The sequence below is a fragment of the Plectropomus leopardus genome, chromosome 22 (assembly GCF_008729295.1).
Source record: "Plectropomus leopardus isolate mb chromosome 22, YSFRI_Pleo_2.0, whole genome shotgun sequence".
NCBI classification, from domain to species: domain Eukaryota; kingdom Metazoa; phylum Chordata; class Actinopteri; order Perciformes; family Serranidae; genus Plectropomus; species Plectropomus leopardus.
The window spans coordinates 13,045,895-13,063,514 of record NC_056484.1 but is presented as its reverse complement, the minus strand read 5'-3'; the positions used below and the strand labels follow the sequence as shown (position 1 = coordinate 13,063,514).

At 39.0% G+C, this 17,620-nt stretch overlaps 1 protein-coding gene across 1 annotated transcript in view; it reads right to left on the bottom strand.

Moving 5' to 3' along the window:
• The window catches only part of znf800b (zinc finger protein 800b), a 41,967-nt gene that overhangs the window by 16,643 nt on the left and 7,704 nt on the right, over positions 1–17,620 (bottom strand). Inside the window, 2 exon segments of the mRNA XM_042511385.1 lie at positions 1,823–2,168; positions 6,165–6,279. Of these exon segments, the coding sequence (XP_042367319.1) occupies positions 1,823–2,168; positions 6,165–6,279 (461 nt within the window).

The following is a 17,620-nucleotide window of genomic DNA, read 5'->3' as shown; positions in this document are numbered from 1 at the left end:
TTGAAAGGAGGAGGACAGCTGTGGTAAAAGGAAAGCAGAGAGGAGCCAAGGAAGGAAAGAAACCTGTCAGCAATCTGCAGAAAACATTAAGTCATCATTACGGCAGATTTAACAGCCGTGTAATACATTTTATAATCCAATATCAATGGCTCTAGGATCATGAAACACACTGTCAACTGAGGAAATAATACAATTGACAGTACAGAGTGCCTGTAGTTTCAGGAGAAGCTCAACCTTAAAGACACAGACTCATTTCAAGCCAGCATTTTCTCTTTAGTTAGGACCAAATTCATACTCATTTAGTGCAGGGTTTTTTCCTGCAGAGGGAATTATGAGGTTGCTGCCTCTGTCAAACTTTGTCCCACTTCCAGCTCTCAAAAGAACTCTGACAAGTATCATAATAGAAAACACTATTTTCTAACATGTATATTACTTGGTGGATTTCTGTCATTTGCATTGTAATTGCAGCATTACGCCAGTGTGGTGGCGCAATTGTAATCAGCACAGTGCACTGCCAAAACTGCCACAGAGGAAGAAAAGAGCTGTCTGTTGTGATCTGCAGCGAAGCGGTAAGGCTGGTAACGTCTTTGAAACCACTCAGACACAGGCACAGACGCAGGCGCACCCACACACACACATACAAAGAAAGGAAAATGATTTTTTTTCTGCCATGCGATGATACTTTATATATTAGCAGTTGGAGTTTAAACTGCCATTGCACTCGGTGCTTGTGTACCCTGTGACCTCTATATGTTTGTCTGAATGCCCTCTTGTACTGAGACTACAATGTTTACACCAATGCAATGTAAGGAAACCTTTTCCCCAGTTCATCAGTACAAATGTTCAAACACACATCTGTAAAACATCACGTTAGTTCATTACAATGCATGAAATCACCACCGCCATATATGCTGATAAAAGCAATTTAACAGTGGAAGTAAAATAATCAAAACTAATTAAATAAAACAGAAAAGGCTGTCTTATAAAAGTATCCTATAAAAGTGTGTGAGAGAAGAATACTGATGCTTATTTCTTAAAATTATATATTAAAGCTTCAAAAACAAAAGGAGATGAACATCTGTGTAAATAATATTTTGACAGAAGAATACAATTCTTTAACAAACTATTCAGTATTTGTGTTCATGTTCTAAGTCTCAAACAAAGCTTGACCAGGTGATGTGATCTACTACCTCAATAAACTACTACGTCAATACACAAACTAATATTACCTCAAACACAGAAAAATGCAGATGAACACTGAATAATCGAGGAATTCACATTATAGAAACCAGTGATGATCCATGAAACATTTTCACCACAAATTATTGATATTAGTATCTTGTTTTTTTCAATCATATGATCATTAAAACTCTCAAACGGTTCTTGTAAACAGCGTTTCCTTGAGCCAGCTGAATGCAAAGTACACATGCACATGTGTGCTGGGCACACGATCAGGATGGTGAGCCAGGAAAAACCCTGTGAGTGTCATTAGTCTATTCATTTAATGCCCTCCACAGCTTACATGGTGGGAATAAACACGACTGTCAAGTAGAGCTGGTGTAATACATTCAGTTCCAAATAAAACTTTCATAAATGTTTTACATGTTAGTCTAAACCAGCAGTGCACACTAAATTCAGCGCCTTTTCCTGTTTCCATTTTTTCCTCGAGGGCACACACACCATTTGATTTTATTTGGAGCACACAGTCAGCTCCACTCTGATGCTCTGGCAGTGAAGCTACAGGAGGCTGACAGACAGTTTTAGCCTGTAGGTGGATGAATCAAAGCGGCAGGAAATGCAAAGGGAAGAAAACTTCACCCACCTGTGTTATGACCGTGGCTGCCGGCACTGGTCTGTTGAAGCTGCTCCTCAGTCTGGCAGCTCTGGTCCCTGGTCTCAGTGGTGCGGCCCCTGGCGGGCTCGGGCAGCAGGGGAGGAATGGGCTTCCACAGAGGCTTGGACTGGAACTGGGAAGCAGGGTCGCCCCTTTCCTCGATGTCAATCGGAGTTTCCCTTTGATCAAAGTTCTCCAACAGAGCCTCCGCTGAAGCCGATCTCTGAAGCTGGGCGCGTTCAGAGGACTGCTCTCCTTGTCGGGGGTCCTCCTGTGGCGGAGGCTGGGTGTCTGGCGGGAGCTGGTCCTCCTCCATCTCCGTCTGACCGCCACTCTGTCGGACCAAAACAAGACATGAAAACATGAGCTACAGAAAAAAAATAAACAAATAAAAAGGGTAAAAAGGATTACAACTGTAGGATTTTTGTGTCATTACCATCTTTGTTTGAGGATTAATGAGACAAAGGCCTACACATAAGAAGATATTTTTGATATTTTTTCCTCTATGTTTTGGCCTTTTGTCCATACACAAACGAAGCTAGAAATCTGTGCCTTCCAAGTTTCAAATCTTAAAGAACTCCGGTTACTTTTTATGCGTGTGGACATGTAAAACAGAGCGTTTGTGATTATCCAAACCAAAACGTCACCAGAAGTACACAACAAAGAAAAAACAACTGCTCGACTTTAAGTAACTGCAGTCGACTGAGGGTCTCCAACTGATGGTTTGAGCCTGTACCTGACATTCAAGGGGCAGCCATACACTTAAACTTCGTGTTGCTGCAACACTTCACGAACAAATGGAGCTGTCTGCTGTGCCAATGTTATTTGGTCTGCCAGAAAAGATGGTTTTAGATCAAACCCGGTCAAACCTGCTGATACAATTCTGAGAGCAGGATTGTTTTCAATGAGGAAAGGAAGGAAAACTTTCACGTCTAGGGCAGCACACGTACGTTTGAGTGAGCTCTTTTTGTCCTTATATTGAAAGGGAATCAATGGTGATGAGATCCTTGGGAGGTGTTTTAAGAAATTGAACTAACTTTAGCCGACTAACTTTACCATCTTTGCAACAGGAGGAGAAAGACAGTTCTTTTTCATTTTTGCATTTATTTTGTACCAAGATTTTTTTTTTTTAAACAAAGGTTGTGAGAAAAGAATTCCCGTCTTTTTAACATAAGGGGAAAACATATATTTCAAAACAAAATTGCATACATGTAGAAAGGGTAAAAAAATGTGAAGAATGGTGTAATCTTTGTGCTGCATTCAGTCAAATTATCTCAGTGTCCCTGGGTCGAATCTGTGGGTGGTTGATTGAAACTGTCTGCCACGATGAAAGCTTTCTTGCTACTACCACCGGAAGGCGCCAAAGGCAGAAATTTATTTGCCGCATATAGTGACAAATAAAGAAGAAACTAGAAATGAAGTGACAAATGTATGAAACATACACCATCACACATGCACACAAAATCTTATAAATGAAACTTGGATCATGAATAAATAAATAATGGCGTAAATCCTGGATGAAAAAAAAAAATGCACATTGCTGGACAGAATGAGAGGTCACAGCAGGTGACAGAGAGAGTGTGTGTATGTGTGTGTGATTGTCACGTCTCCTCAGCGCCAAGAGATTTCGTAGGGGGGACATTAACCTTGTCGCACACAGCCACCCTTCAGCAGATAAGTGACTCCACACGAATCCTCAAGTGTGTGAACATACATCTGTCTATGCGAGTCTGTTGTGTGTGTGTGTGTGTGTGTGTGTGTGTGTCTCTTGACCAGACCTCCTTTCTTTCTAAGTCCCCAATCTTTTCTCCTCTCCCACCCACCAATTTATCCTCATTTTCTCCCTGTGTCTGTCTCTCTCATTCCTCGCGTCCCCGCTGCCCTTGAGGAGGGATAAATGACTCCATCGTTCAGGCACATTACAGCACATCACCACAGGACAAGAGGGCCACTTGGACACAAACACACTGTGCATACCACGGCGTAATCAAATGACCATAAAATAGCTTAACAGTATGTTACACGTGCTCAATGAACCCATCGGAGCAGTACAAGTCACACAAAGCATTACAGACACAGAACACAAACACCTCCATGTAACCAGCGGATCATGCTTTTTAGGAAAGTGTGGAGAGACGGGGAAAAAACATATAAAATGGAATCTGTGTCATTAAAATCTTACATTTCTACATTACTATGACGAGAAAAGAAAACTCAAGATCTTGACTGTCCAGTGCACAAGAGATATCAAGGAGTGTCACCACTCAGTTAGCATGTGAATTTATGAGTTAGTCAATAAATGACTTATTCATGCCTCATTTTTTTTATTTTTCATAGTGAAGTGGTGAGCACAAAGCATGAGAACGAGCACTGATTAGAGGAGGTGGACTCGCCATTAATTTCCACTTGCTGCTCAATAAAACTACAGGGTGGAACAAATAATAAAAAAGACAGGTGAAACCTGGATTAAACAGAGTGGGTAATCATTTTATGATTGATTTTTCAGCATAATTAATTTTCTATATCAAACTAAAAGGGTAGGAGTCTTGGTCTTTCCGCCTGTCCTTCGATTATTTTGACAAGCGTTTATCTAGTTGACTTAGTGGGTGTATTGCTGAAGACCCAAGGAAGTGCAGTGTCGAGTGCGAGTTCTCGAGATCTACGAGACACATTTATTAGTGTGTTATATGCAAACTATGAAGCCTGTAACTATAACACTGTCGCACAGCACGCTGGATACAGTTCACTCTCCATCGATCGCATCAGTACATTAGAGAACAGATAAAGTTGAGAGACAAGAGGAGTTACATTATAGCAACAAACTCAAACATTTTAAGCAACAACGATGCAACATTCTGAACGAAAGTTTTTGGTCCAGCCTGGTCACAATTTCGCCAGAGTCCAGTGTTTTGAATCAGCCCAGTTTGAGTCGACTGATTTGTATGGCATCGGAACATGATACAGCATTTTCTCAATTTAACAAAAAAAAAAAACAGGGAATTATAGGAGATCTTTACTGATTCTTGCTCAGAATAATTTAAAAGCTAAATTGTTGTAATAATTGAAGTGTATGTTTGTTTAATTCTGCTCAATAAACACATATTTCAAAATAAATGAATAAAAACGACAGCAGGGCTATTGGCCCCATTCATGACAGGCACATTTTGAACTGTGCTAGTTCGTATCAAATGGAATATACTTCACATCACAGTATGCTCTCATCACTTTCATTATGATCTTTAGTTGAAAACAAATAGTACAAGACAGACTGTAATGAATAATTTCTGAACAAAGTGCATGCACTGAATGAGCAACTACTGTTGCTGAGGTTCTTGCTGGAGTATGATTATGTCCATTTATCTCAATGCAATGACTTTCATTGTATTACCTGATGTTTAAGCACCAACGGTCATGCAGGTAAAGGCTGTGGCAGAAAGAGTGCAGACTATAATTACCCTACGCACAACAAAAAGTGATTAACCTTCTATTTACTCAGCTGTTTCCATCTCTGTATATATATTTATACTACTCGTTATGCATATACATTTTACTGCAGTTCTGTTTACATGTTTAATCATTAGCAATTACTGTCTACTGCAAATTTATATTTATTCCATAATTTATTTATGGTATATTGAATCCCTAAGTTTTAACCTGCACGACTTAATGTCTTATTATCTTATATTACAATCTCATGAATTCTCGTTTCACTTTCGCTTGTGTGATTTTCTTTTTATACATGTTTAATTAGCATTGTTGGAGGGAGCCTGAGACCCAAGGCTTTCGATAGTAATGACTGCTTCTGTAATTGTTGATAAATAAATAACTTGAACATTAAAGAGTTGGATCTGAATAAAATATGAAATAAACATACAGGCTTACATCACTAGTTTTCAGGTGAGGGACTGAGTCTAGCTCTGGACTAAAACAAAGCTCAACTGAGATAATTTCATTAGGCCTGGAAACTGGTTTCATTTTCTTCTGATCACCCAACTGTGGGTGTGAGAAGTGTAAAAAACTGGTAGTCTGGTTACAAATAGGTGGTTTCATGAGCTAATAGAGCGCACAGTGTCTGGTAAACTAAGATAAAAGTGTGAAATGTGTAAAGGGGGATATACCGTATACTCATCAGCAGAGCATCAAATCAGAGTTTATCTCCACTGAAACACACAGTAAAATATGAGCATTACAGCTATTGCAATGACAGGTTGCACAGGGGGGTTTTGCAGGTTGGGTATTAACATAAAGGAAGTGTGTTTTCCAAAGTCTGACAGTGAAGGGAGTGAGACTGGACAATAACATCCAGGCATTGTTTGTTTTTTTCCAGTACCTCCAGTCTGCGGAGACAGTGAGCGCTCTTCCTCCTGGTTGACTTCTGGTCCTTCACCATGCCGCCAAGTCTGGCCTGCTGCACCACCCGATCACTACCAGCTCTCTCCTGTAACCTGCAACAACACCCCACATGAGCCAAGGACTACACTTCATGAAGTACCACTGCTGCTGGATGGACTCCTAAAATATAAAATGCTTGTTTGCATCTGTGCTTGAGCTTGGTTTTCAAAATTATAAATAGGTAAGACATTACAGAGGCTTCTTATGACTCATCTTTGTATTGTTTGCTCCGTTTGCTGATGTATGGATTTCTACCCTACAGTTATCTGCTACCTGCAGCAATAAAACTTCTGCTGAGAGCTGCCTGTGTCTACTTTATATGTGGCTGCACGCAGCCTACATGCCGCATCACTGATACTCACACATTTAAGGACATGAGAATAGCATGCAATAGCAATAGCAACAGTTACATATGCAGGGTTTAAAGTTAATGTCTTTTTCTCTCTTGTGCAAGCATGGCAGTAGGTCATAAATCTACTAGCCCAAAATCAATTTTCACTTGCCCCATAGATTTTTTTTATTAGCTAAGAGAACAAAGACGAGTTAATATTCATGAAAAAATGAACTAGTTTTATCTGCCTTGCACTTAAAATGTGTGAAAACTGCACAAGACATAGTTTCCCCCACATCCAGTCACACCACCAAACTAAACTCCAGTTTACAGGGTAAATGAAATGCTTCCCTTTTGTACTTTAACTCTGTCTTAACCCTCTGCCATTTTTAGACTTTTACATGCTGACATTTACAAATGCACGATCATGATCCCTTTAAATCAGAAAAAAAATTCAATTTGAAGAACAGGCAAAACTAAATCATCGTTAAAAATCAACAGCAAAATCTGTTGCCAAACTTTCACACCCATAACACATTTCTGTGAAAGCATGTATAATGCATTAGAGAACAAGCAGTAAACATAACAGCTTATTGTGTTTACTAGCTGTAGAGTGCTCAGAGACCACCAGGCTGCAAACTGGATTTCACAAACAAAAAAAAAATTGAATAGAGTATTTTTTTAAAAGGTCACAGTAATGGTTTCCCACAATGCTAATTCGGCTGCTTGTCATATTACTGTCAGGACAATTAAACCCATGTTACCTGCATCATTACATTGTACGAGGCACACAATCCCTGTGTGCATTAGAAAATGAGTGTTGTGGTCTTCCTAACATAAACGCTAATGTATGTGCTTTTCCCTGAGGACTGCACACTGCTGGGAACAACGTTACTGCATATACGTATATGTGCATCTGGTTTCAAAGAAACTATTTATAATGAGTCATTTTATGCAAATAAGCACTGTGGTGGTACAAATGTGTGTACAGATACATACATGCAAATGATGTACACAAACACTGCTACTGAGGATAGTTGAGAAGCTGCTTCTAAAATGTATACTTGGATTTGGGGTCAACATATCATATTTAGACCTTCATTCTGGTTTACTTCCCTGCTATTATTCTTATTTAAATTATGTTGTTTTCCCTATTAGGCAATAAATAATTATCTGTGGGCCAAATTCAGTCTTGACATGAAGAGACTGTGGATTTACAGTGGACTGTAAGTTTGAGAAGTACTGACTTTGTGGAAAACAGGAGGAATGCCCACTTTATTTGTAATTTTTGAGTTTCTTGTCATCATCATTTATTTTATGTAAAGCCTTGTAAAACACATGAGGGTGTTCATTTTCAGTAATGCTGAGGTACATACAACATTCAACTTAAAACAAATAGCGATACCGAATAATACAAGGCCTTTACAACATAAAAAAGAAACAAACCTAAAAAATAATGATAGTTACAATCAGTTAGATCACCAATTAAACCTTGAATGTCTCTCAGTGGTATTAATGAATACAGGTTAAAGTTTTGCTGAAGCATATTCCATGAATGGGGGGCACAGTAAGAAAAGGCTTGATCTTATAGCAGCTATTTTGGCAGAGACTGCTTCCTGTTCTCGACAATGTTTGTGTTTTTCATTTTTAAAAAAAAAGATGATATTCATCCCCACAAAGAGTAAATAAATCTGAATCTCAGACTCAATCTGAAAAGCAGTCGCCCCCACTTATTAAGCTCATGTAAATCACAAATGAGAACCCTAATCCTCAACTAAAAATCTGTGCTTCATTTCATTGTATTTCATTTATATTGCAGCACGAGTGGTGAAATAACATTTGTTGCTGCCCTCTAGTGGCTGTCTGAGTTCAGTCCAACTCAACCACATGCACCTGACACCACACCCAAAGCCACTGGTTCAATATGCCATGCTTTAGCTGCACTGACATGCTTAACAGCCTCACTGATTTCCAATTTGTCACTCTCTGTCATACCTACTAGCTGCAGAAGGCCAGCATTAGCTGCTACCAAGAGTACCAAACCAACTGATAAATCAAAACATCAAAACTTGCCTCAAGAGTCAAATGGTGGATTAATTAGATGAGCTGCCAGTGACAGGTGCTTATACAGGTTGGGTGTGACACACCACACATGTCCCAGACTTATGGAAATTCGGAACAAGCTGACAGCATGACAACACCAAACAACTGAGCAGAATAAACAGTGGGAACATTGATATTTGATTAACATAAGTTACATCTCATTTTACGCCTGGGGCCGACATGCATGACTTAATTCTGTGATTTGCTGGTAGTCTATCATAAAGTGGTAAATACATTGATTAATAGCTTGAAATAATTATCGTGCCTTACAGCTATGGACAGATTTTGATTAAAAATTAATGAGAAAATCTGAAAGAAATGGAAACATGGTTTGAGAAATTGAACTGCAGATTTTGTGCATACACCAAAATGAATGACAATGCTGACGATGAGCGGTAATTGTGGCAGGAGCATCACATGATGCAGCCAATGTCATATGCACAGGCATATCCCCACATGGGTATGCTTGTAGTTTCACTTAATATCCAGCAGGGGGAGACAAAGCTCGTACTTAAAATGTGTTTCCAGTTGAAAAGTTTGGTAGTCTGCTAATGTCTCCAAAAGACAAGACACGAGTACTCAAGGGGCCACAGAGGGGCTGCAGCGTAAGTCTTAATACGAAGGATGTGATTTAATTGGACTGATTGTCTTAGGCATCCACACACATGGTGTAATTAAAGTAGCCACAGCAAAGAGGAGCACATGACCCGATTACATCTGAAACCACCCAACTACACCAACCAAATTATCTGCCAGAACAATGTCAACATGCAGCGACTGTGTACGAGAAAAGACAGGTCAGATTGTTTTTAGTGCCTCGTAATGGGAAATGAAATACTTTGAGTTGAAACAGCTGTGTAAATCATGTTATCACACTGAGGTATCACAGAGAAGAGAGTTTGCTTGAAATTAAAAAAAAACCCAAAAAAAACCTGCATCTTTGTTTTGTAAGCTTTGAATCAGGATCCAATTATGGCTTTCATATCTGTTTCAGTAAAGTTGCTTTGCGACTTGATATTGCATAAAATAAATGCGAAGAAGACTATTCTTTCCCTGCAGTTTTCCACCTTCTTCAAGGACTAGATCTGATGTTTTTCGACAGAGTTCAACATGATCTTTGGTCCTGGTGGCAAGGCAATCAGACTGAGATAACTCACTGACAGTTATTATGGGCAGCTAAGAACATCACACAGTGAAATGATTGTGAATATAAAGCTTTAGGTTTCCCCAGATTGCGGTCAAAAAAATCAAACACGTCTGATAATATTGTTGGAGGACATAATGCGGTCCAGCGCACAAATAGACAAGAGACCGTCAAGTGCCACTCTGTACCATGTGAGCCTAGTGTACATGCTGATGTGTCTGTTCCTCACAGACCATTGCACCCTGTATAAACAAATCAGCGTTATAATAAGACTTTCTATTGTATGGTCTGTTCCTATATTGAAAAGATTATTTAAGACCTCTGCAACAGCTTTTATTTTTCTTTCAAACTTAGGTCGGACACATGAAACAATCTGCTTTTAGTAGTTAAGATGAACCAATTACGACCTTTACGATAACATTAAAGCAGACGCTACTACGGAGCTGTTAGAAAATTCTTCACACCCCAAATGACCATTTGCATGTCATATACTCCCTACATGTTACCTTGAATTTTAGAAGAAAACTTTGTTTTTCTTACATGACTCCGCAGTGAACAAAGAATCCAAAACCTAAGAAAATCCCTGAAGTTATTGGTGCTTGTGTTTAATAACAGCAAAACTATAACTCTCACACAACTAGTGCAATATAAGGCACGTCTCATTTATCAATATGATCAGTACTTTCCAAACAGATACTCCTCTCTGACGAGGAACCAAACTAAAAGTAAAACTTATCTATGCTCCCTTTGAACTTTAAGATTGTGATCAACATCAGTTTTCTTCACAGGCATTTAAACCTAAAAACATTTCCAACAAACTGCAAAATCATAGTAAAAGGTAACAGGAAATGATCTGAAAATTAGCTGGGGTTGGGGGATTATTAGGTATGATCAAAAATTGAAGGAAAAATGTCCAGCACACTATATTTATAATTTTCTCTTAATGTGAGGTCATTTCCCCCCCTTTTTTTTTTTTTAGGTTTTTGTGCTTATTTTTTAGGTTTTTGTGCTTATTTATGGATTATTTTCTTGTAACTTTTTCTAATTATTTTTTTTGCTATTTTTGGAGCATTTCTTCTTAAGCTGCTCATTGCTCTCCCATGTTTTTGAAAGAAATCAAGTTAATTTGCTCAGAGTTCAAAGGGTAAAAGCCAGTCCAAATCGACAATTTACCTCACTGAATAAAAGAGCTGCTGGTCTATCACTGCCTCAATCTGTAGTTTGTGTTATTGTGTGGCTTTTGTGAATCAAAAATAACCCTTTAAAAAACACACACAGAGACCAAAGAAACCCCACAAACAACAAACAAATTGATCGAGGCAGCGGCAGCCCAGTAGCTCCTGCGTCCAGCCAGGCAAAAGTCTGTCTTTGAAGAGAGCATCGATGTGTTTCACTTTTAGTTCAGTTCTTTGACAGAAAGGGAGGTTTGTTTTAGAAGTACCGAGCATTCGACTGGATAAATAAGACTTGAAATGTACTGCACGATTTTTGTATGCACGTAAAGCAACGTGATGTAGTTTTGCTGTTTATAAACATGGACCCCTAGTGATTTTAGTGCATCAATAATGCTCGCCTTTTTTGGATCCTTGTCATTCTCAAATGACAAGGTGCAGACAATGGAACATCCAAAACAAATGCGGGTAACGATAGTTGCTGTTAATTTGAGTCATATTAAATGCAGCGGATTACATCCTACACAGGTTTCGGCAGGATCTGCTAACCTAGTGCCACAGTCTCATCAAACTCTGTGTAAAAGGTGCATACACAGGAGAAATGCTGCAGCTGGGGTATAATTTGGGGACTTTATTCCCGAGTCATTCCTGAGCTCAGGTTTGCCTTGTTGAGGTTGAACTGTAATGAAGACACAATTAATTTCAAATGGAACCATTAGATAAAAATAATTTATATTCTAGCAAAATTAAGAGCAGGGATATTAATGCGTTATGCACCTCTCCAGGTTCTATTTATATCAGGGAGGGAGATTAACACTAGCCATTAACTATAATGGGAAATTAGGACTTTGACCGGAAAGTCTGTCTCCCCTACTGACGAGAGCAAGTGAGGAAACAACCTCATTTTAGGGTTCGTTTTCTTTATCTAATAAATACAAAGTTCACTTTGGTTGGTATAATATTCAAATGAAATGACACAATTCAAACTCAAGTGGACTCATTCCTCATCACTCTCGCAAAGCAAAAATGTCCCTGGTTAAAACTATGTGTAGACTGCATGTTCTCCTCATGAGGGTGGGATTTCCCCTCCACTGTCTAAACACATCAAGACTCCACATTGGTCATAGCAGTGAGTGTGATTTTGAGTGACACTGACTCCCTTTATGTGTTAGTCTGTTAGCTCTGTGGCCCCAGATGACCTGTTGTTGGTGTTTCTCAGTGTTTTACCATTCGCCTGCTGGGATACAATCTAGCACCCTGTCAGGGAAATAAGCAGGTACTGCAGTGGAAATATACATGGATCAGAAAATTCAGACAAAAAGATACTTTGAAAATGAAAAACTGCGATTGAAAACCTCTGGAGCTTCACAGTAAAACTAAGACTTATCAGAGATCAATGGGCCTCATGCAAGAACATCTTCATAAAGCTCTCTTACTTTTGTCTGTGAGGTCTGTGGGGTTGGATTCACCCGACACTTCTAACAGTACAAACTTGTCATAAATCAGCCTGATTAACCCTTTGAAACCCAGATCAACATCAGCTTTATTGTGATGCGTTCAAATGCCTTTCACAAGCTATTTAACCCTCTGAAACCTGGGCATATTGGTCTTGGTATTTGTCCTATAGCTATATTTAGAATTATGTTAATTTTATATTTAAAATTATGTGACAAAAAATAAACATATAAAATAAAAACATTTATCTTTTTTTGTTAATTTTCATAGAATTTTCTTGTCACATTTTTAAAATATTTTTTTGCTAAATTTTGAGCCACGTCATTTTAAATTGCTTGTTGCCTTCTCTTCATCTATTTGAAAGAAATCAAACCAATTTTCTCAGGCTCCAAATGGTTAATGTCACTCATTCATGTATGTGTGAGTTTGTGGAATTTGATAATTTATCATAATTAAAAACGCTACCAAAGAGTGAAAAGAAGAGCTTTCACACTAAGTCCTGCTGTCAGAATTCAGCAGACGAATACATAACAAATTTAGCAGTTTTAGTGGTGATGTCAGAGGACGACTTTGCTGTTTAGAATATTAAGTATTTAGAAAGTATTAATAGTGCAGCTGCCAACGTGTTTTCTGAACAGGTACAGGTTGTGTACAGGTCTCTGAGGCAGTGGATTTTCCTGTCAACTAGTACAATGTATAAGTTGCTTTGCAAAAATAGTTTATATGATAAAAAATAATTCAATAAAAAAAGTCTCATTGTATTTGCCAGCCACGATGATAACATAATGAACAGAGTATTATTTCACATTAAGATTATTTTGAGTCAATTTCATTTCATTCATACCCTAATAAAAAAATCAGAGTATAAGGAAATTTGTGAATGCCACAGATTCTTTTAAATGCCTTTTATGTGCCTCTTATGAACAAATTTGTTTGTATGAGCGGTTCTTGCATGAGTCCAAATCACTTTGTATGGTCAGAATACAAAAGGTCTGTCACAGCCATAACAAAAAAAGTGACTTTACTGACTTCATTTATATTAACAGTACCATCTTTCATGGTAATCAACTGTTAGGTTTGTGAGGAGTCTCATTTGAGTGTGCCATGGCACCAGGAAAGTTGCAAATCCCAACCGAAGACCAACAGCAGTCTAATTACTTTGTTGAGAAGTGTTTCATAAAAACCTGACAAGCAGCAGCCTGCCGCCGCTGACTGGCCAAAGCTTAAAAACCCCAGTGTGGACAACCGTCTGAGAAAATAAACACTTCCTCAGCTCACTTCCAGCGAGGCTTTCTGTACTACAGAAGATTTAAAACAAACACATCCAGTGGTCACACAAATGCACCAATAATACACTAGCACACTAACACGGGGGACTCTCCCGTTTCCGTGGCAACAGACAGCCGTGGCTGTGAAGTAGTGACTCCTGTTCTGACTCTGGTAATGAGACCGAAGGTGTCCTGGGTTCAAACTGGGGATTTGAGGATGGTTTACATCTGTGGTCAACTACACTCTTCTTACTGGATGCTTTGAAGGCTGACAGAAAAGAAATTCAAGCTTTATTCTGTGCAAATTTTAAAGTTTGTCTTTATAAACTAAATGCCAAAACATGCCAAAGTCTTCTGAGGAAAACTGAACATCAATCATTTTCTGCTCCCAACTTAAACCTACTATAAGGTGTTTAATAATCAGGCTTCCCACACACATTTTCATAAACAAAATTTTTCCATGAATCTCTAAGGACAATTAATAAAATTTCCATCTCAGGAAAGCATGCACATCACTGTGTCTGTGGCACTTGCTGACCTGGTTGTGATACTTTTCTAAACACACATACTCTCAGCAGAGTCTTGCTTTCCATAACAAACGCCGCCACGCTATGTCACATATACACGTAACCTGACGTAAAGGGGAAGACTTGGCCAGTATTAGTCAAGAAAAATGAGAAACATGCAAGTTTTCCATTTGTATCAAGCAGCAAGTAAGTTGTTTGCGTTAATTTGCCTTACTTAACATTGCACGTCTTTTAATGCAACAATGAGACATTGCAGTGTCGATGCTGAAACAATATTTGGTGCGGCCCTAAGTTGAAGCATATTTGAGCTATGCTTCGTCAACAGCTAACTAACCAGCTAGATATGCGATATTACATGGAAAGTTATCCCCGAAAGACTACTGTAACAATTTCATTACACACAGCAAAAGGCCATGACTTTTCCAAAACCTTAAATGATTTTTCTAATTCCATGACTTTTCCAGGCCTGGAAAATTAGACTGTTAAACGCCATGACTTCCCCTGGTTTTCCATGACCGTGGGAACCCTAAATATTTGGGAAGCAATGATTATTGATGTCCTGTTCTTTGACTTTAATAAACAACACAAAAAAAGACATTGTTATGGATGTCCATTGGTGTGATCTGGAAAAGTGAAAATTAAAAGTATTCCCTGTTCTACAGGAGCTGAAAGACCAATTCTAAAAGATCAATGACAAGAAAAAATTGGCCTTTCCTTCCTTCCTCCTCAGCAAAGCACTTGACAGACAACTGAAGATGATCAGGCTAACACGGGAACAATAGTGAATACTGCAGAAAAAGATGAATGATATGAGCCTCTGTTAGAAATGAATGAGATGTAACCAGAAAAAAAAAATCTGAGAGACAATCCTATTTTCACAACCCTTCTCAGCAAAAGAAAAAGCTACATTCTCTGCAAAGCATTTCACAAATACATCTGATGATATCTTCTCCACCATTACGTATTTTTTAGGCAAATATGTTAAAGTTTCATCTCCAGTTATAATCCACAGTGAATTTTGTTTATACCAGCTAGAAATCAATTTGTCAAAGCGTTTCCCTTTTGGGAACGTCTCTCGTTTTAGGAGACAAATCCCTGTTTACTCTCTCAGAGGCAACAAATGAGCTAAATCCTTTTCAGAGGAGCTGAACTTTCTTGTTCTACGAAGCCTCAGCTTCTTTACCGCCCTCCCCAAAAAGAAACATTAGCCTGTCGTGTTGCGTCATGTAACAGTGTGCATGCATATACTGTATGCATACATGTATGTGTGCATTTAAATAGTAATGTGGCTCTAGAGCCAAGAGATGCCTGCCTGCAATCACCCCTGCCTTCTCATAGTTATTTCCGATGGTTGTGTGGAGGAGGTCTGACAGGACCTCGTACTAATGGAGGGACACCACACTCACTGACATGATGCTGACTGCTAGCATACACATACACACACACACACACCAGTGATATCACCTGACCACAAGACAGGAGTGGGACAACACTGGCCTACTAACAGGGTTCCCCAACGCTTACAAATAAACCCTTTATGAGGCATTTTATTACTGAATGATAGAGCTCATGTTACCACCTTATTTCCGACCCCTCTCATGTTGACAATCTAGGAAATTAAGTTCATTTTCCTGTTCCATTAACCCTCTCTGCTGGTGGCTAACAAGTGGCTAAATGAGACTATAGAACGTCATCGCACCAAACTGCACCAATCATGGACTCACAGCCTCATAACAGTGGTGACGCGATTGTAGTGTAGTTTGTTTTAGCCTAGCAATGGCTTTTTACTTCTGGAGATTACATTTAGGCTTCAAAAATCCTGAGAGTGGTGTTCATTTATGAAGATCATCTTGCTGAACAAAATGTGTAGGTATCATAAACGCAACCATAGTGCTTATTTCCTGCCATAATCCAAAATCCAATTCAAAAATCCTGTAGTCCTTTTTGACAAGGGATCAAGTTAGTTTCAAGGTAGGCCTATAGAAAAACGTCATCCCTGGGACACTTTGAGGGTCCCAGTTTATGGTCTCAATCTCTATTTCCAAGTGTTCTTCAATACAGCGAGATGTTTATTATGTCAATTATGTTCCTATTCAGAGGATAGATACGTAGCAATGCAACGCACATTCTCCTGTCCGTATCATAACGGCTATTTTCCTATGAAGTAAACTCACAGGCAGAGGGCAGCAGGGGACTGGACGAGGGTGAAACCAATATCTGTGTAGGTACTTGAGACCCTAAGAAAGAAAGGAAATCACGGGGAGTACTACCAGCTGGTCCAGGAGATTAGCCTGGCTGATGGTCAGTTTAAGACTTGTTTTAGGATGAGTTTGGGACAGTTTGACAATCTGCTCTCAACTGTCAGGCCTAATTACAGTTGGTAAAACTTTACAAAGTAGGTAAGGCTACAATTTGTTCAGATGTGTCCTATGGCTTGCCAACAAGGGGAACAATGAAAGAGAACTAACCTTATCTTAACACTGTACGCTACCACTTGTGTCATCACCACCAAAGAAAACCTGCCTCTCTGTTTATCTAATCAGACAATGAGAAAAAACAGCAATGACACCAGGCGCTTTTACACTCTGAGTTAAAGTTTTTTCAACTTTCAAAAACATTAGGCGCATAGAGCAGAAAAATGTGAGGTGCTGAGCAACACAAAAGCAGCAAGCACATTTCAGTCTCACTGAAAACCATCACAAAAAGCCGCCCCAGGCTACTAAAAAGCGGTTTGTCTCAACAGCGCCAAACACTTTAAAACATTCAGCTGTAAAATGCACCTCTAATTGTGGAAGCTAACTTTGTACTGCTTAGCCATGAGCCAGGTGCAGTCAAGCTGCGGGTATAGGTGGACATGCATAGTGTCCTCTGGTTCTCAGTCAGATGCAAATCTCACTCCTCCCTGGTTCCATCTATTTGGGTATATATGGTCACTTCTGGTTCCAAAAAGAAAAACAAGATGGCAACAGCTGAAATACCACCCTCGAGGCTTCAAAACAGTAGTCCACAAATCAACTGTTTGAGGCAGTGTATGATTTTTCTGTCACCTTCTCATTGTTTGCATATCAAGTTATACCTGACAAAAATGACAATATACTTGCACTGTGTGTGTATATATATACNATGCAAATCTCACTCCTCCCTGGTTCCATCTATTTGGGTATATATGGTCACTTCTGGTTCCAAAAAGAAAAACAAGATGGCAACAGCTGAAATACCACCCTCGAGGCTTCAAAACAGTAGTCCACAAATCAACTGTTTGAGGCAGTCTATGATTTTTCTGTCACCTTCTCATTGTTTGCATATCAAGTTATACCTGACAAAAATGACAATATACTTGCACTGTGTGTGTATATATATACACACACAGTGCAAGTATATTGTCATTTTTGTC